Below are 21,691 nucleotides of genomic sequence, written 5' to 3' on the forward strand. Positions count from 1 at the left end.
CAGTCGGATGGTGAAAAGGTTTGAATTGAGATATTGCCAAATTTCGTTAGAAGGTCAATTTTTGTCAAAAATGAGTTCTTGTCATAAATTAATAAATAAGCCCTTTTTGTAAACCTTCGGGAAATATCAAAGCTTAATTTCACTTCTTACAGCTAGTCCAGTTGAAAAAAGTATGAAATTTGAGAAAAGTCGCTGGATACCTTTCCCATACATTTGACAATAATTTCATGAAAAATCACCCGATTTACTTCAAATAACGATATCAGAAGTATCTTACTACAAACTCTCTCTCTCTCTCTCTCTCTCTCTCTCTCTCTCTCTCTCTCTCTCTCTCTCTCTCTCTCTCTCTCTCTCTCTCTCAATCTCACTACTCACTATATCTATCTACCTCCCTCTCCCACTCTCTCAGTCACTATATCTATCTATCTCCCTCTCTCACTCTCTGTTACTCTCTCTATCTCTCTATCTCTCTCACTATCACTATATCTATCACACACACACACACACAAACACACTCACTCTCTTTATATCTATCTCCCCCTCTCTCTCTCTCTCTCTCTCTCTCTCTCTCTCTCTCTCTCTCTCCTTCTCTAACTCGATCTCTATATCAAACCCTCACACTTCCACTCCCTTACATTCCTTTGTTGTCTCAGTCCCACGGTTCACTTTTTTTTTAATCTTGAGCTTTTATATAGCGCAATATCCACTTAACATGCTCAAAGCGCTTTACAAATTGATGTCCCTCTTTGCACAAAATACACATACACACACACATACACACACATACACACACATACACACAAATCGCGAATAACATAATGGTATATACATATTGATATTGTGTAAATCGAATATAATGTTAATTGATGACCTTTTCAGTAGGAAACAAGAAAACATCCCCGACAATGGTAACAACAACAGCAACAATAACAACAATAACAACAACAACGATAACCACAACAAACAACAAAAACAAAAACAACAACAACAACAAAATAGTACTGTGACATCAACTGCAAAGAAATATTAAAAGAGCTGATACACATTAACGTCATTGGACCAAACACTTCAGACCGCTTCTATTTTTGAAGCTTGGGTTTTTCCAGTCTTCCCTAGGACAATAAACTGAATTACAATTTCCCCATTGGGAACAAATGAAAGGAATGAATTCTATATGTTTTTATTCTCTTGATTTATGAATCAACTAATTAACAAGTTAATGAATGAATGATTTATATATAAACCAAGAAATGAATTGATTTGTGGGAAAGCAAGCGAATGGATAAATATTATGTATGAATGGATGGAGTGATGAATTATTGAACGTATGGATTATTCAATAACCAGTCAAGATGATGAATGGAGTGGGTGACATTACTATGTTATTGTGAAGCAAATCGAGCCAGAACAACACACAAAGCCTATCTGTCAGTCCAGACAAGCCAGCTGAGATCCGTTACCAGAAGAAACAAAAAAAAAAAAAAAGATGAATAGGATTCAATAGTCTGATGTCACGTCCGCCCAGAAACCAGCAGCTTGGTTCTAAACAAAGAAAATCGGTACTTGTTATTCTTCATGCTGGCTAGAACTTTTTTACATGTCATGTGATAGTAGTAGTAGTAGTAGAAGTAGTACTAGTAGTAGTAGTAGTAGCAGTAGTAGTAGTAGTAGTAGTAGTAGTAGTAGTAGTAGTAGTAGTAGTAGTAGTAGTAGTAGTAGTAGTAGTAGTAGTAGTAGTAGTAGCGTATGGCTACACTACCAAAGTTATTTCGTCAACTCAGCTTCTAAAGTCTTCCTCCGCCCTAAGGACGGTTGCATAGCCACCTTCAAGTTTAGTGATTGGACAGTTGAGGACGCTGTGATCGCTAGTCTCTGGGGTGCCTGACATTTCTGGCAGGTATCACTATTTCCAAGTTTCCATCTGCACATATTTGATACAGTTCTGCCATGTCCAGTTAAGGGGCGATGTGAGGAAATCCAGTATTTCCTGGCGTTATTGAATGCAGATGTCATGTGATCAGAATGTATTAAAGTCAAAAGATAATCAGATTGATCATGTTTTTCTCCTCTGGATACATTTTTATGCTCGTCGGAGAAGTATTACTTAACAGCATAATCCAATGTTCCGATAGTTTAGAACCAGTTACTAAGTTACTATGCGTCATTATGAGTGAAGTGACGTCACGACTGTTTAACCCTATTGCTTCGTGGTGTTAACACTAATGAATGAATGACGTCAGAGACAGCTCATTTTTATATTGTTTTAGACCTCATGAGAGGTAATAAAATCTCACCGATTTCTTTTTTCAACAGCCGATCGAAGCAGGAGGTTTGAAGTTCAATCGCCAGTCGAGGGAGGCTGATAATTTGGGATAGTTTTTTCTTGTTATTTATTTTATGATTGTTTGTTTGTTGTGTTTTTGTTTTGTTTTTCTTCTCTGCTTTGTCTGGAAGTGTTTCATACACACCTTTTCATGTTTTGATCTTGCAACGCGTTAGCTCATGGCCTTCGTAAACTCATGGCCTGATTGTTGCCTTCGTAAACTCATGTCCTGATCGTGGCCATCGTAAACTCATGGCCTTATAGTGGCCTTCGTAAACTCATGGCCTTATAGTGGCCTTCGTAAACTCATGGCCTGATCGTGGTATTCGTAAACTCATGATCTTATCGTTGAATTCGTAAACTCATGGCCTGATCGTGGCCATCGTAAACTCATGGCCTGATCGTGGCCATCGTAAACTCATGGCCTGATCGTGGCCATCGTAAACTCATGGCCTGACACTAACAAATAACGTCAAAAGACAAGTCTTTGGCCGCAAAAGAAAACAAATCGTGATTTGTATTCAACAGTTCAACCAATGGGATCACTTGTTTCCTTGAGCTCTACTTAAGACAACTCACTAAGCGGTCCGCAAACCTAAAAATGATGTCAAAATATGGGTCTTAGTGGGTAATAGTGTCAGGCGATAATATAACGATGGCGACGGTTAGTTCCCCAGTGTGTCAATCTAATAATCTTGTCCAAGGGAAGCAGGGCTCGAACTCGGGATCTTCTGGATCCTAGTGCAATTCCTGAACCACTCGTTCACTTTTAAAAAGCTGAAAAAATATGCAAAGCTGTGGGTTTGGGTTTTTAATATTCTTTCTCTTTTTTCTATCCCTCCACAGTTCATCGCCCACCCCCAATGTCAAGCTCAGATCGGACAGATGTGGTACAGTGGAACGCCCTTATTACGTTACCTGAATCGATTTGCCTACCTGATGTGCGCCATTCCGCTAGGGATTCTCGTGTGCCCGTTCCTGTCCATGTGTTACCTCATAGCACCTTGGTCAAGGGTAAGTTTGTCTCCATCTGATATCTTCCAAAGATAGTAGGCATGCGTTTGACTAAGAAGCTCACAACACTGCCATCCGGAAATATAACGGACCAACCCACAAAACCCTGTGTAACCATGAACTTTTATAGTCTGGATAATACAGTGAAGTGAGAATTACTCGTAAGCATCGATGGTAAAAACAATAAAACGACCCGACTGACGTCAACTTCATTCATGAAGTAATTATGACGTCATAAGTTGTTTCTGAATTTGGTAATTTGGTAATAATGCTGGAATTATATATGGACTAATAAAGTAGGCTGATCTCCTACTTAGCCTAAAGGTAGACTCTGTCTAAGCTCGCTGCCCTACACGAGTATTTTCTAGTAAGGTTTCGCTGATGTTTTGAACTAAAATGGCATTGGTCCAGTTGGCAGTATCACATAATAAGGAGGTGTTTATTTCGAATCCAACGTAGGAGTCTCAGTCATAATATTATGGTCTCTCCCCTTCTGACAAAATGAAGCGCTGTTGGGCACGGTCATTGATTAGATGAGTTAAATAATTTAAGTCACAATGCTTTGTCCCTGGGTAAAGCACTAATACAGATATAGTAATACATGAATGTAATCCACTTATTTGTGCGGCTATGTGGTCTTGTGGTATGACACTCGCTTTCGGATCGGAAGGTACTGGGTTCAAGCCTCGCTCGGGGCATAGTTGAGTGAGTTCTTTGAAAAGACTCTTTACTCACATTCTCTCACCGTACTCAGGTGTAAAATGAGCACCTGGCCGTCAACAGCATTGTCTCAGTCCGAAAAATTGTAATATCGTCTAACAGGCTTCAGGTCTCGTTCTACATGTTACGTGTTGCTGTTGGGCAGGGTCCCTTTTGTAAAGCGCTATGAGCACGTTTAGTGGATATTGCGCTATATAAAAGCCCTTTTTATTTCTATCCATAGGTGACCAAGTTGGTGAATACGCCCCTGATGAAGTTTTTAAACTACACATGTTCCTATCTGACGTTTCTCATCCTGGTCATCTCAGCTCGCCTCTACCTACGACCTGTCTTTGATTCCTTCTCCTGTGACAATCCGGAAACAGTTGGTTATTTCATCTTCATCATTATCCTCATGTGTATTATAGGTAAGGAGGAGGGGTGGAGTACAGCTCAGTTGGTAAAGCCCTCGCTTCTCAAATTACAGTGGTATCCATCATAGATGTATTCGAGGTGTTTTTGACAGCCCTGTTCATTGGCCGTAACTAGGCAGTTGGGTCTGTTTGACTTGGCAGAAAGTACTTTGCGATAGATTAATGTCCTATCTAAAGGATAACAGCCAATTATAATTATCCGAAACAGGGATTGTAATGGATGAAAAAATTACGTCGAAGCCTGGAAAGTTGGAGTTAATTTTTAAAAACTCAGTCTCGGTGTTTTTATGAATCGTATGCTTTTGTCTATTGCTCTCACTCCTCGAAGTCACCGACCCCTGAAGATCCGATATATAAATATATATATATATATATATATATATATATATATATATATATATATATATATATATATATATATACATATGTTGACCTTAAATAGTATTCGCTGCGTTGACACAACTAAGGGACAGAATTTATGACAAACGCATTCCCCCTATTGATGCTATGCTTTTCGGTAACATTCTCATAACATCCACCAGGCGGATATAACTTACCAACACACACACACACACACACACACTCACACAAACACGAACACGTACAACTATGGTTTACCTAAAACGTTTATAGTCTGACTGACTGATGGAACTTAATGAGAAATAATCTTTAAAATGGCTGTCTCAAGACAACAACAACGAGCTGAATGACTTCAATTTCATCCTTTCTATTGTTCACTGTTTTGACACCTTATTCCCCTTATAACTGTATGTTTATTGAGTGAATGCATTATCAACCAAATTCAGTCCTTTGATTGGTGGACAAAGAATAATTACAAAGACCATTCCACACGGAACTGGTGTTTCAATGTTGTCGCTTTTTGTGTTAATGCATTTAGTGATTTTGGAAGTTTTTGTATAACTCGTAGAAACCATAAAGACCAAAGACAAGTGTTTACATGTGTGCTGTCCTTTTAATTAACCAGTAGATTTTTCACCAATCAAAACATGGAATTTGTGACACATCCTCATGCGTGTTAGAACAAACCATAGTTGGTTGTTTGTAAACAGAAACGTTAATGAAATCGACCTCCCTCTGATCGTTGTTATTGTTTTTATACCGCCAAATGGGCGACTAGTTGTCACACGATTTTCTCAGAACAGATTATGAATGTTTAAATTTACAGATAGTTTTCTGTGACCTCTTGCTATTGACATGGATGTCTTTAACTATTATCGTATGAGCCTTCAGTTCTTCAATCAACATACAGTACATACGCTTTTGAAAATTACGTCAGTTATCGTATATTCTATTTACAATTGTCGTATAAACCTTTAAGTTGTTTTATTTTTGACTCGAAAATTTAAAATAAAGTATATTTTGGCCCTAAAATTAACTGACACCTTAAGTGTTTACCTAGAGTAAACAGCCCACAGATCCTGAGCATCACTCTTAATTTTAACACAGATGATTGCAAAAAATGCATCGTGTCGTCAGGTTTTGCGATGCAATTCCTTTATAAGTGTGTCAAAGTATTGTGAGAAAAACTCACTAATTGCCTGACCCATTTTTTGTATTTGACACGCACTCAGGGTATCACATGCCTTTTCATAATGGAAATAAACAGACAAGGGGACGAAACCGGATAAATGGCTGAAAATATTCTTATTGGTTAATGCTTAGAACGGGCAAACCATCAATAGGATTCAGTAGTCTGATGTCACGCCGCTCGGCAACGGCGGCCATCTTGGTTCTAAACAAAGAAAATCATTACTTTTTATTCTCCAGGCTGGCTAGAACTTTTCATATGCCTTGTGGTCAGAATGTGTAAAAGTCAAAACATGATCAAATTTATATGTTTTTTCCCCTCTGGATACGCTTTTATGCTCGCCGTAGAAATATTTCACACGGGCGTCCGCCATTGTTCCGATAGTTTAGAGCCAGTGTCATTATGCGTCATTAGGAAGGAAGTGACGTTACGACTGTTGAAGAGTATTATGTTCACCGAATTCGATCGTGGCCTTCGTAAAGTTATGGCCTGATACTGATCAAAAAATGACGTCAAAATGCCAGTCTTTTGCCACAAAAGAAGACAAATCGTGAGTTGTATTCAATAGTTCAGCCAATGAAATAACTTGTTTCCATGAGCTCTACTAACGACAACTCACAAGATGGTGCAAAAACCAAATGATGACGTCAAACTGCCAGTCCTTTTGTATTTCAGTATCAGGCTATATGTTAACAATGGCTACGGTTCGACCGTAGCCATCGTAAACTTATAGCCTGACACTTACCAAAAACTGACGTCAAAATGCCAGTCTTTTGCCACAAAAGAAAACAAATTGTGAGTTGCATTCAATAGTTCAACGAATCAAATAACTTGTTTCATTGAGCTCTACTAACGACAACTCACTAGACGCGAAACAAACCTAAAAATGACGTCAATGTTCTTGTGTCAGGCTATATTATGTTAACAATGGCTACGGTTCGACCGTAGCCATCGTAAACGTATGGCCTGATACTTACCAAAAAATTACGTCAAAAGACACGTCTTTGGCCACAAAGAAAAACATATTGTGAGTTGTATTCAATAGTTCAACCAATGAAATAGCTTGTTTCCTTGAGCTCTTCTAACGACAACTCAACAGAAGCTACACAAACCTAAAGAAATGACGTCAAACCATAAGTCTTAGAGGGTTCTGGTATCAGGCTATAAGTTTACGATCGCTCCGGTTCGACACAACCAAAGGATTGAATCTGCGATAAGGACATTCACCTAATACTGACTATGAAATAATTCTCTCTGGCTAGGATGGATATTTGAAGAATGCAAACAAATCTACGCGGCAGGATTCCAAAACTACGTGGCGTCAGGGTGGAACGTGCTGGATTCTGTCATGCTGAGTTTTCTACTGGCATCGTTTGTGCTGATGGTGACTGTTCCTGTCAAGCTGAACAAGGTTATTATTATTATTATTATTATTATTATTATTATTATTATTATTATTATTATTATTATTATTATTATTATTATTATTATTATTATCATCATTATTATTATCATTATTATTATTATTATTATTATTATTATTATTATTATTATTTTTATTATTTTATTATTATTATTATTATTATTATTATTATTATTATTAGTCATAGTAGTAGTAGTAGTAGTGGTAGTAGTAGTAGTAGTAGTAGTAGTAGTAGTAGTAGTAGTAGTAGTAGTAGAAGTAGTAGTAGAAGTAGTAGTAGAAGTAGTAGTAGTAGTAGTCGTAGTAGTAGTAGTAGTAGTAGTAGTAGTAGTAGTAGTAGTAGTAGTAGTAATAGTAATAGTAATATAGTAGTAGTAGTAGTAGTAGTAGTAGTAGTAGTAGTAGTAGTAGTAGTAGTAGTATAGTAATAGTAATAGTATAGTAGTAGTAGTAGTAGTAGTAGTAGTAGTAGTAGTAGTACTGGACAGTAGTAGTAGTAGTAGTAGTAGTAGTAGTAGTAGTAGTAGTAGTAGTAGTAGTAGTAGTAGTAGTAGTAGTAGTAGTAGTAGTAGTAGTATCATTATCATCATTATTATTACTATTATTATTAGTAGTAAGGGTAATAGTAGTAGTAGTAGTAGTAGTAGTAGTACTAGTAGTAGTAGGAGTTGTAATAGTAGTAGTAGTAGTAGTAGTAGTAGTAGTAGTAGTAGTTGTTGTGATAGTAGTAGTAGTAGTAGTAGTAGTAGTAGTAGTAGTAGTAGTAGTAGTAGTAGTAGTGGTGGTAGTAGTAGTAGTAGTAGTAGTGGTAGTAGTAGTAGTAGTAGTAGTAGTAGTAGTAGTAGTAGTAGTAGTAGTAGTAGTAGTAGTAGTAGTAGTAGTAGTAGTAGTAGTAGTATTAGTAATAGTATACTTACACATTCATTCCTGGAGAGCTCAGTTTCCTAGGACAGTTCTTCTTTCGGATCTTCAACAGTAATCGTTTGCGTGATAGTCTCACTCCCTCCATGCGGAAAGTCTGTAGATAGCTGCATGGTCAGGGTTGATGCTTTCTTCCGTCATCAATGCCTTCTTTGAAAAGACTGAGATTTGTATTTTCAACTTCAAAAGCAGACATGATCTAATTCGAATCGTTTTGAAATTATAGTTAATATTCTCCATCTGGATCGACACGTACATATTTGCAGGTCTGATAACCGAACGTAATTATGGGCTTTGTTTTGCGCTGGTTTGAGAGTATCTCCATTACAACATTCAACTCATAATAATTTGGGTTACCAGACCTGCAAAAAAAGGGAAATGGCGTTCTCTTGGTCAAAGCACATAAATCACATTACTCCACTCGACTTAGGTTTGAATGGCGAATACCAAAAGGACGCCTTTCTGTAGAAAATGGAATTTTGATTTTATATGCCTGCCGAGAGAAAAATTGATCTTTAAAAAAATGAGCTTTTATATAGTGCAATATCCACTAAACGTGCTCAAAGCGCATTACAAGGGCTCCCGACGGAACATAACGCCTTTTAGGCAATATTACTTTTTTTCGCTGTTAATGACCAGGTACTCATTTTGCACCTGATTAAGGTAAGAGAATGTGAGTAAAGAGCTTTCTCCAAGGATCAACTATGCGCCGGACTCGAACCCAGGATCTTCCGATTCGAAAGCGAGTGTCATACCACTAGACCACATAGCCGCATTACATTGTGAAGCGCATTGAACATCGTATATATGTGGAAATATCAATGTACTACATAATATCTAATAATTTAATTATTTTATACGTCATTCAAAATTATTATTATAATTATTATAATTAATATAATTACTATTTGATATAGCGCCAAAATCCACAAATAGTGCTCAGAGGTGCTTTACAATATTTTTTTTTTTTGTTTGTTTATTTTTTGGTATCGCACGACATGTTCATTCATTCGACTACAAATTCACTACAACAGTCACACGCATATATCTTGTTCGAAGTTCACATAGAATCACGATAAACAGAGTGAAAAATTTTGTTTTGTTTTTTTAAAATGCCGTTTGAACTCTTTCCTTATCTAATTCTTTGACAGGCAATTCGATACAACGGCCTGGCCAAGGGAGCAAGTAGCGCCACCAAGTACCAGAACCCGGGCAATTCGTCATTCCTGACCCTCGTGATGTCAGCAGGGGCGCTAACTGATCAACCCCATCCTTCGTCCTCACCCGTTTGTGACCAGGCCCAGAGATCGGCCGAGGCTGCTTTTGACAGCTTTTGCTCCAGTTTTTACGCTGAAGATTTTCACGGTATGCATGATGAAGCTAATCTAATAGGGTTATTTTTCGTTTTAGATCCAGTTAAAGACTGGTTTTCAAAAATGTGTTAAGTCGATTTAACTAAATTTTGAGATCTTCCATCTTGGAGATAAATTGAAACGTAAACTTTGTTTTAAGCATCAGGAATTTCCCTCGAGTTGTGTGAATTTGAACTTTAAATATGATAGAGTATTAGACGAACGAGAAATTTCAGGGGAAATAATCCTCAATATCTCAAACTTGGACAAACGGAGTTAGGGTGTTTTGGAAAACCACTCTTCAGTTTCATTAACACGTCATTCTTGAGAAATGAAATCTTTTCTCCTATCGCTCGGTTCACGCCTGGTTTTATGTTTTGTTTTAATTTATGTTTTGTTTTGTTTTGTTTTTAGGGGTTTTTTATTCAGTGTACGTTTGTTTGTTTTTCCTTTTTTCTAAATCGAATCTAGATAGTGCCAATGAAAAATAATAAATAGAAACAAATCGTCGAAGTAATGTTATTTTTTTTCTTATTTCTTCTTCCTTCTTCTTCTTCTTCTTCTTCTTCTTCTTCTTCTTCTTCTTCTTCTTCTTCTTCTTCTTCTTGTAATTATTATCATTATTATTATCATTATTATATTATTATTATTATTATTATTATTATTATTATTATTATTATTATTATTATTATTATTATTATTATTATTATCATCATCATCATCATCATTATTATTATTATTATTATCATTATTATTTTTATTCTGCTTTTTCTTATCTTCCTGTACCTCTTTTCCACATTAAATAAGTCGTATTTACCTTCTTGATCACAGTGACATGGGAACCCTCTTGGGTACCGGATCCAGAACTACTCTCAGACATTCTGTTCTCTCTGGGAACAATTCTGAGCATTACTCGATTCTCCTTCATCATGCCTGCCAACGAATCTCTTGGAACCATGCTCGTGTCAACATTGTAAGTTGTCAATAGTTTTAACAATACATATTTTCTTTGAGGGTCCCGATAGCTCAGTGGGTAGACCACTCTCATCATAAGCAACGGGACGGAGATCGATCCCTGGTGCAGTCGAGATTTTATTTTTTTCTGACCCTTCTGCCCACCGTGCAGTGAATAATTGGGTGGTGGTTAGGTCTGTTAGATCTGGCGATCTGTACTTTGCGATAGACTGGCCTCCTATCCAAAGGGTAGCAACCAATTGCTATTGTCCGTTTCATGCTATAGAAACCGGGATACGTTCCGGGTCTATGGGCCTTATTGCTCTGAAGGTCCAACAATATTGACCACAAACATGACCTTAAGTGTATATATGCCTTCCAGATGAACGGTTTGTCTATTCAAATTCTGAGAAACAATTTTTGAAATATGATAATCACAGAAAATGAAGTGAATAGAAAAGTGCCATAACACAATAGAGAATAACAATTTCGTGACGATGGGGGCTCGAACCCACGACCTTACTGATACGACAACACCGCCTGGCAGTGGGGGGACGCTATTCAGTCGACGCCATCCACCACCAATGTATAAATCTGATAAGCTATACTTTCTTGAAAAATAAGATACTGGAATCTTTTTAAATTGAGCTTTATATAGCGCAATATCCTATAGATGTGCTAAAAAGGGCTTTACAAGGGATCCCTGGTCAACAGCAACATTTAACATGTAAGACGGGGCATGACGCCTGTTAGGCGATATTACAATTTTTCGGACAAAGACAACGCTGTTAACGGCCACGTACTCATTTTACACCTGAGTACGGTGAGATAATGTGAGTAAAGAGCCTTTTCCAAGGACTCAACTATGCGCCGAGCGCGAGGCTTGAACCCAGGACCTTCCGATCCGAAAGCGAGTGTCATACCACTAGACCACATAGCCTCACAATATGGAAGCAATACGTCACTCATAATTTTTGGTTTTCACAGAATTGTTGCAAGTTTGAATATTTAAGCAAATATAAAAAAAAAAAACTTCCTGTTATTTTTCTGAACATAACCGTTGCTCCGAAGCTTGTTATTTGTAAAATATATGTTTGATTTTCCTCCATTTTGATTATAATGTTGGTTATCGTGTCCATACATAAAAACACAGAATTTTCAGAACCATGGTCACCAGGACAAAATACATTGTGAGAGGATAAAAAGTAGTAGTCATTCAGAGCCATGAGCCCCATGGAGCCGGAGTTTTTCCCAGTTTCTGTAGCGCGAAACGGACAATAGCAATTGTTTGCTACCCTTTGGATAGGACGCTAGTCTTTAGCAACATACTTTCCGCCAGATCTTACAGGCCCAGACACACAATCACTGCTGGTTGAAAATGGAGTCAGTAATAAAAAAATCTCGACTGCACCTGGGATCGATCTCGGTCCCTTTGATTGTGAAGCGAGTGCTCTACCAAATGAGCTATGGGGATCTCTGATGTTCATGCATTGAAACATAGAATTTTCATAACCATGGTCACCAGGACAAAATTCGGTTGTGAGAGGGTTAGATACATTAATATTATTTCATGTTGATACTTCCTTTTTCTGTCTTCCTTAGTCGTGTGATTGCGGACATCGTCAAGATCATGGGGATGTTTCTCCTCATACTTTTGGCATTCACGTGTGGTCTGGCAGCTTTGTTTGCCCCAGCAAGATGTCTCACGGACTCCTTCGGAAGGTAAGATGAACTATTATATATCGCTCTATCTCTGAATGTTGCTCTAAGTCGACTCAAATCTGAGTATTTGTATTCGAGGGGGGAGAGCTGTTGAGTGTGACCGCCATTGTGGGTGTTAGGCTGAAGAATTTTGATAATCTGTTGTGTTCACACATGATTCCGGAAGAGCTTTCCAGTCTTTGATAGTGCGGGGTTCAAATGAATATTTGAAGATATTTGGGTTTGTAGATTCGGTTTGTAGATCTGAATCCCGGCACTAACTTCAAAATAATTTAAATTTGATATATTTTTAATAGCATCAATTTTATAGATGTATTGATGAAAACAATTTCTCTTTCAAAATTTTATATCCAGTGAATATAATTTAGTGCAGACGTATACTGAGAAAATCGGCCTTTAGAGAGAAGGTTTTTTTGAGGGACACCTTTCTACAAATCTTGTCTTTCTATTTTAACTTACACCCCCCCCCCCCCCTTCCACCTCTCTCTCTCTCTCTCTCTCTCTCTCTCTCTCATTCTCTCTCTCTCTCCCTCTTTCTCCCTCTCTCTCTCTTTCTCTCTCTCTCTCTTTTTCTCTCTCTCTCTAAGCTCTCTCTTCCTCTCCCTCTCTTTCTATCTCTCTATCTTTCTTTCTCTCTTTATCTATCTATATTTCTCTGTATCTATCAATCTATATATATATATATATATATATATATATATATATATATATATATTTCTCTCTCTCTGTGTCTCTCTATCTATCTCTCACACACCCACACACACACACACACACACACGCACACACACTCGCTCGTTGACTTTCCACATCAATACCTCGGTGCTACTTGTATATTTATGACATCTGTTCCGAATCACCCTTGAACAAAGTTCTCTATAATTATCGTAATAGTGAAGTGTTCACATGTTGAAAGAGATCACTCTTCTTAGCTATTGATGAACATTTGATGCATATTATAATAATTATAGATAAGCTGTATTAGTAAGCTGAGGATTACACGGATTTATATTACATTTTGGGGTAATCCTACACATTTATGTGCGTTATGTGGTATGTCACTCGCTTTCGGAACAGAAGGTCCTGGGTTCGAGCCTCGCTCGGCGCATAGTTCAGTCCTTGAAAAATTTTCTTTACTCCCGTTTTCTCATCGTAATCAAGTGTAAAATGAGTACCTGGCCGTTAACAGCGTTGTCTCTGTCGGAATAAATATGTATTACCTAACAGGGGTTATGTTTCGTTCTACATGTTACTAGTTGGTCATGGACCCTTTGTTAAACGCTTTTTAATGGATATTGCGATATATAAAAGCTCAAGTTTTATCCGTTTTGCCCCTCTCTGATCGAGATAGCTGATTGCTTAAAAAATTAAATTGTGACTCAGAAGGTCCCGAGTTAGAGCCCCACTTCAGGCACCATCGTTTCTTTCTTGATTATTATCCCCAATTGTCTCACTTTGAAGAAAATTGATAATTCCCGTTGAATCAGACGTTCGTTGAATGGATTATTTGTATTGCTTTATGGATTGCCTCACCGTGGAAGGGCTTTATCACTTTTAGATCATTAAAAAAATGTAAAATATTATTCATACTTGAAAAATGCCTCTGATTTCATGCAGTGTCAGGAAAATCTGACGATTTACAAAATTAATAAGTACCATCCATATTATAATATTTAAAATGATAAATTGCAGCTTGAAGATCAAAAGAATAGATACATCCGTCCTTGGTGTTTCATTTATCGTGTTTTGTTAATAAAGGGGAATTCCGAAACGACCACATAATCTGTCTACATTCAATAAATTGAAGCGTACATTTCATTACGTATTGTTATTTGTGACCCATAGTCTCAAAACGGTATTATGTCGGAACGAACCATATGCTTAGAAGCCGAATTAAATGTTAAATGGTCAAAAATATAGATTGTTGGCATTGGCACCCTAAAATATGGTATCCATTCTCCTCAATAAAACATACAAACTCAACAGAAGTCTGATATTTCTGGCTGTAAATTCAATTTTCAACATCTTAACCAACCCGACTTAATACCGTTTTGAGGCGAAGGGTCACATTTATATTACAGTTTTGCTCATTACATTTGGATTGAAAAGATAAATACAACTTTTATCTCCCCCAGCTTTTCCGGCACGCTGTCCACCCTGACTTGGAGCTTCTTTGGAATGGGATCCATGACAGCTCCATACCTCAATGACGGCAGAAAAGGTGGCGCCACCGTATTGTCCTTGACCAACAATCCTGACAAGTAAGTTTTGTTTTCTTTCACTTTTAATCCTCTCCTTACCAACTATGCGAAAATATATCGTCACATTCATTACAATACAACCAACAATTTTCTTTTTCAAATTTCATTTGTAACATCATAAAATTTAAAGAAAATGAACGGTGTGTTGTAGAGCATGTTTTGCTAAAGAAATTATGTATCGCAAGAACTTAATGCGATTGTGTTTGAGTGATAAAAAGTAAATTTTTGTGTTAGTTGAGTGTGGAGTTTTGGGGGAAATCCTGAAAATGGCTGGTAAGAAGAGGGTTAACCAGGTAACTGCCGCGCTGTGAAAATTTCGTATTTGAAAATTTGGCAAGATAATTCGTCCTTTAAATATATGATTGTTTTGAAACCATATTTGTAGCTGAGACATCAAACCCATAACACAGTGTTAAGCTTCGATGAACCTTTTATTTACTCTTACCATTACATCAACATTTCATGGCTTGGTCAAACAATGTTCAAAATTGAAGGCAAAACAATCTGAGACATAAAAATCCTTTATTTAACATTGTTGGATATGCACAAATCTATTTAAGATAGATAAACACTGTCAACAACATCAGAGACACACCATCAAACCGACAGGAATGAAGAGAAACTTGAAGGCGGCTGAGGCTGAAATGGCAGTCAACTATGCCAGCGAAGAGCTTTAAGTCAAGAATGAGTCAAACACTATGCAGGACTAGAAAGCCGATGCCTTTTGATGTTGCCCTTTTTACTCGCACCGACACATATATGCCTTATAGCCCTTATGTCTAGTTTTATTGTTAACAATATGCGGCTATGTGATCTAGTGGTATGACACTCGCTTTCGGATCTGCTAGGTTCGAGCCTCGCCCTGCGCATACTTGTGTCCTTGGAAAAGACTCTTTTCTCACATTCTGTCACCGTACTCAGGTTAAAATGAGTACCTGGCAGTCAACATCGTTGTCTCTGTCGGAAAAGTTGTAATATCGCAAGTTACGCGTCATGTTTCGTTCTACACGTTACGTGTTGCTGTTGGTCATGGACCCTTTGTAAAGTGCGTTGAGCACTATTAGTGGATGTTGCGCTATATAAAAGCTCTTTTTTTTCTTTAAATATTAATATTTTATCATATTTATATGTTCTGCCCCAATCCAGAGCACAAGGAGCATCTTCCATCGCTGTTTACCTCTATGGTATCTACGTATTCCTCACTATGATTGTAATGATGAATCTCCTCATTGCTGTCATGTCAAACAGCTTCCAGGAAGTACAGGTATTGGAATAATATGGATCTATTCAAATAAAATAGGGTCATTGCTGTTATTGCCGTTTCTCGGCTGCGGGCGGCTATGTGGTCTAGTGGTATGACACTCGCTTTCGGATCGGAAGGTTCTCGGCTCGACCTCGCTCGGCGCAGATTTGAGTCCTTGGAAAAGGCTCTTTACTCACATTATCTCACCGTATTCGGGTGTCAAATGAGTACCTGGTCGTTAACAGCATTGTCTCTGTCCGGAAAATTATAATATCGCCTAACAGGCGTCATATCTTGTCCTACATGTTACGTGTTGCTGTTGGCCAGGGACCCCTCGTAAATCGCTTGTAGCACGTTTAGTAAATATTGCGCCATATAAAAGCTCAATTTTAATCTCTCATTCTACTTCATTGTCTCATTCATCGTATGTTGTTGACACATGGTTATCCTGAATTGTCAACATCATCTATCTTTGCACATTAAAATGATCAATTTTAAGATTGTTATACAGTTGTTTGAGCTTCAAGCAAAAAAAAACAACAAACATTTGTATTGTTATCATATCTTACAATTATGTTATTTAATGTATTTTGCAAGTTTCATTATATTAATTTTCTTAAAGATACTTGATCTTTGCCGTATACAGAACATTAGATCTAGGCCTACTACAATAAAATCTTGCGCAAACACCATCTCTATTCACTATCAATAAAATGGGTAATATTAGACTATAGGAAGGCACCTGTAGGTAAATTTGACAAGGTACCTTAACACCGGGAAGTCTGTATAGTGACAAGAGAGTTGCCAGAATGTTTCATTTATGCTTTTGTATTTTTGGTTTTTAAAAAACAAACAAACCACATTGGTAGTTAGTGACACCCAGGTCAGAATGTAGACATTTTGATTTTTAAAACTGAAACCATGGCCGAAGAAAAAACACAGTTAATCATTTGTTAGACTGAAGCAAACCTTGTGAGAAATTAAGGAACTTCACTTATTGTTCATGCACCAGTTGTCTGAGATTCAAACTCCTGGCGAGGCAGGCTGATTTTTGTGATGGATTTTTTTTCCTTGTCTGCTTTGGCTATGGCTTGTGGTATGACACTCGCGTTTGGATCGGAAGGTCCTGGGTTCGAGCCTGATTGGTGCATAGTTGAGTCCTTGGTAAATGCTTTTTACTCACTTTCTCTCATCGTAACCAGTTGTAAAATGAGTCCTGGCCGTCAACAGCGTTGCCTCTGTCGAAAAAACAAGCAACTGTATTATCGCCTAACAGGCGGTACATGTTGCTGTTGGTCAGGGACCATTTGTAAAGCGCTTTGAGCATGTTTAGTGAATATTGCGCATTACAAAAGCTCATTTTATGCGCGCCTATTTTTCAGAAATATGAAGCAATTATTATTTTGTTCTTTTAAGTAGTAAAATCAATCAAAAAATTCTGGTACATATTAATTCATGGGGCTTTCACTCATGTTTTCCAACATACCATTGTACATATATAGTAAACCCAATTCGTTAGGTCGATTTTTCCACTTTTTGAGATGTTAAATCCATGAAATAGATTGAAACGTAAACGTTATTTAAGCAATATTTGGCACAAACAGTTCCCATGATTTGTGTGAATTTGAAGTTCAAATATCTATGACAAATAATAGACCGAATGAGAAATTTTGGGGGAAATAATCCTCATTATCTCAATATGGGAAAAAAACGGAGTTAGGGAGTTTTGGAAAACCAGTCTTCAATTCAAATGCATTGTTTTTCTTTAGATATTTCAATCGTACAATTACCCAAATTTCAGGACGAGAGGGACGTGGAGTGGAAATTTGCAAGGACTGGCTTGTGGTTGACGTTTGTGGAACCCGGAAACCCCGTGTACCCGCCATTTAACATCGTGCCCTCTATTCTCAACATCTGGGAGGCATTCGTCTTCATTGTCAAGAGGACCAAATTCAAATACTTACTTCCCCATAATGGAAAGAATGTCAGATACGTAGGAGTACAAGTAAGAAATGTTTCTTTAACATAATAATAACTTATATTATTAGGTTGTACAAGATATTATCTCTTTTAATTGGCTTAAAACGCTCTCTTTACCAACTACAAGAAAATCGCCACGTTCGTGACGATACAACCAACGTTGTTCTCATTCAGGTTTCTTTTGTTCATCACAAAATTAGTCGATTTCGTTTGGTTACTATGATGCTGTTATGTAGAGATTGTTTAGCAGAACAAATTTATATATCTATAGCGTGTGGAATTCCTTCAGAGTTAGAGTTTTAAGAATTAATTTTATGTTGGATGGGCATGACGTTTCGGGGAAGATAGTCGGTAAGGAGAGAGTTAAAATCTTTTAGTTCCAATATTGATCAATTGCAATGACTCTCAGGAGGTGCCGATAGATCAGTTGGTAAAGCACTCATCACACGCAAAGGGACCGAAACAGATCCCCGTTGTAGTTGAGATTATTTTCTGATTACCACCCCCCCCCCCTTTCCTCCTGTGTCCATCCGGCAGCAATCCGCAAGCTGAGTCTGTTAGAGCTGGCAGAAAGTACTTTACGATAAACTGACGTAAAACCCAAAGAGTAGCAAGCAATTGCTATTTTTTGTTCCACGCTATGTAAACCGGGATTAACTCCGGCTCATTGAGTTTTATGGCTCTTATGGCCCTCACCTTATGAAAAGGGTTTAAAATTTAAAAGCTGTCATTTCAAATGTTAAGTCATTTTTTTAGTTTCATAATGAATTATTCTAAAATTTAATCCATTTTAATTTACAGGGATAAGTTTCAAATTTCAAGTCATTTTAAGAGTTTCATACAGAGTCATTTTAATCGATCAAGATTTGATGTAAAAGTTTTCCAGCCAAAATGAAAAAAAGAATGTATATTCGTTTATATGACGGTATTGCTGATACATTTGAGATAAACTGTACGACGTCATTCCTGCCTAACAACGGCCTTCCAGGTTCCACAATGAACAGAAACAATCAAGCCGCAATCTTTACCACGAGCACAGTTGCTTTGGAAAAAGCAGATTGATTGAATTTTTGCTTTTCTAAAATGGTTCAATGTTTTATATCTGATTGTCGGCATCGCTCGGAGAGGGAAGCCTGTCGGTTTTTCCCGATTTCCAAGTTGATCCGCTTTTGGTTTCTGTGAACGTTGTTAAAAGGAAGTGACGTCACGACTTTTGAACTCTATCGCACAGTGACAATAACGTTTCTAAATACTACAGTAAATTAATGAAAACAAATGAATATTCAAAACGGCCAAAAAACAAAATTTAAAAAAAACAACAAAAAAACACCAGAATACCAAACACTGAACGTTTTTGCGCTCAAAACCCTTTTTTCAGTCAAGAATAAAAACAATAAAAACATTGATGTATTGATTACCTTGATACTAAATTTGCTTTCATTCATTTTTGTACGTTACTTTCTACAATCCACAGCGTCAAGCAATTTGTATTACGTTGAACATTACGATATTTTTAAGTTGAGTTGTCTTTTGTGGGCTTTTTTTTTGGTGGGGGGGGGGGGTATTTTAAATTGAACGAGAAAAACAGATTTGGGAATGATTAATTTCTTTCGACGGCGTTTGAAAATAAAACTGGGCATCTAATTTAAAAAGAAAGGGTTGATGGTAGCTTAAGGAACATACAACGCCTCATGATTTATATAGGTGTCAAGTTTCCATGAATACATGCCCAAACCTTGGAAAACAAGGATAATTGATGTCAGCTACCATAAGACGTTTTGATTGATGGATTTTCTATAATATTCCTTTAAGGAACGCCTTTGGGACGACAACTAACGATGACACACGAAAGGGCAGATTTTTTTTCTCATTGTGTGCAGCAATTTACTCGCATACTGAAATTGTTTGCTTGTGGCAATGGTGATTTCTCAAGTTGTTTAGTGCTTTATTACGTAAAGACGAAACAGCAATTTCTGAGTAGTGATCACCTGAATAATTTGTTTCCCTATGACATTTGCTGATTACGGTAAAACAATTGATGTGTAAGACTGATTAGGGATTTGGCCTATTGTTTGGTGTTCTGGTGAAATATAGTTGTGTCCATTTTGGACACGAAATTATACTTTTATTATTGAGCAATAATAATGAGACCCAACTTGTCCATTTCTTTAAAAACATTAGGTTTGCGACTTTATTGATCAATAAAAATCAACACCCAACTTATTAATTGTGACTTTATTGATCAGAAAAATTGACAGCCAACTTGTTAATTGTGACCTTATTGATCACAAAAATTGACGACCAACTTGTCAATTTCATTAAAAGGGTTAGGTTTGAGACTTTATTGGTCAGAAAAATTGACAGCCAATTTGTCAATTTCTTTAAAAGAGATAGGTTTAAGACTTTATGACGATTTCGACAAGTTGGATGTCATTCCCGTGTTTTCTTGGAATAGACCATCAGGACAAATTTCTCCATGGGGATGAATAATGGCAATCTTATGAGATTAGATCTCTTTTTAATTGATTGATATTTGAAGTAAATGTTTTCTGGCCAAATTTAAAACAAATGTATTTTGCCAGTTTTCGGCATAGTAGATAGTGGTAAGCTAGAAAACAGAAATATCCCATTGGAATTACGTTTTACTTTGCAGCGACCCAAGAGTAAAATTCCAAATAAGGTAAACTTGATAACTATCGGAACATATTCACTGAGTTTGGCATGCAAGCTACTGCTATCTGCACAATCTTAAATTGCATAAGAAAAAAAAACTAATCTTCATTACCCAATACGACTGCCCTGTTCTGTCACTCTGTATATTTTTCAAACAATCGACGAGAGTTTGATATTCTGTAATATTTTCCTGTTTCGTTTCAAATCAAAATTTATTATTTCGGGAATGAAAATTCTACCAGATTGTATACCTTGATATCTACATATCATCTTCTCGTGGGAATAAATCATAGACATTCTCTAATGATTTTGCTTCCTCTTCATGATTCATGCAAGACTAGTATATTATCTCACTAGCGACCTATCGCGTTCGTGAGAATGACACTGATTAGTTTTGTAATTAAATCAATGAAGAATGAAAGGAAGATTTTGAGGGATGTTTGCTTCTTTTGTCATATAGGGAAATATGAACAAGATTTGGTATTATTTATAATCTTTATTTTCTGACAAGGGAATTGCCGGTATGTTCCAATGAGGTAATATTGTCCGTGCCCTTACAAATAGATATTGGGCGTTTCCAAATAGATAAGTAGGCAAAATGACTCATGCTGAACAGTGCTTTACAATTCACGCTCAAATGGCTTCCTCTGTCTTCTGCAATCAACGCAGCCACAGAGATTAAGAAACTGTTTTACAGGGATAAAGAGTCGACTAAATTTGACATCATTCAATGAGACAAAATGATGCTAAAAAAGGTCTTAAAAATCTTCTTTTCCTTATAAAATTCTCTTAGGGTATATTCTGAGAACGAATTTAGATCATGAAGTTTAGATATATAAATATACATATAATACGGTTATGTCTGTATTGCAGAAAAAATGTGTACTACGAGGCATATCGTCTGTCCATAGATAAAGTTCTTTATAGGTTACAAGTTTTGATTTTAATCACAGTTGAATGAAATAAATCAAATGTTCTTGGATGAAAAGGAATATATTCTTGATAACATCTTTCATTAATTAGAATTTGTTTTAGTAACATCATTGAAAATCAGCTTTAAATTGATGATGTTAAAAATGTTATGAATATTGAATTCTTTTGGAAATGTCTGATTTTTAGAATCTACTATTCACGGGATGATAGCAG

At 36.9% G+C, this 21,691-nt stretch overlaps 1 protein-coding gene across 4 annotated transcripts in view; it reads left to right on the forward strand.

The window, feature by feature from the left end:
- The window catches only part of LOC144970510 (short transient receptor potential channel 7-like), a 102,280-nt gene that overhangs the window by 69,981 nt on the left and 10,608 nt on the right, over window positions 1-21,691 (forward strand). For 3 of the 4 annotated variants that reach the window (XM_078910230.1, XM_078910226.1, XM_078910227.1), the window contains 10 exons: window positions 3,170-3,337; window positions 4,281-4,464; window positions 7,282-7,430; window positions 9,515-9,728; window positions 10,547-10,688; window positions 12,272-12,391; window positions 14,524-14,649; window positions 15,796-15,913; window positions 17,694-17,897; window positions 20,526-20,552. In XM_078910230.1, coding sequence (XP_078766356.1) covers window positions 3,170-3,337; window positions 4,281-4,464; window positions 7,282-7,430; window positions 9,515-9,728; window positions 10,547-10,688; window positions 12,272-12,391; window positions 14,524-14,649; window positions 15,796-15,913; window positions 17,694-17,897; window positions 20,526-20,552 — 1,452 coding nt within the window. The remainder of the gene's footprint in view (window positions 1-3,169; window positions 3,338-4,280; window positions 4,465-7,281; window positions 7,431-9,514; window positions 9,729-10,546; window positions 10,689-12,271; window positions 12,392-14,523; window positions 14,650-15,795; window positions 15,914-17,693; window positions 17,898-20,525; window positions 20,553-21,691) is intronic. The other variant, XM_078910228.1, reaches the window with a different exon arrangement.

Source organism: Berghia stephanieae, chromosome 4 (assembly GCF_034508935.2).
Source record: "Berghia stephanieae isolate SIO BIC M18660-M18661 chromosome 4, UCSD_Bste_1.3, whole genome shotgun sequence".
NCBI lineage: Eukaryota > Metazoa > Mollusca > Gastropoda > Nudibranchia > Aeolidiidae > Berghia > Berghia stephanieae.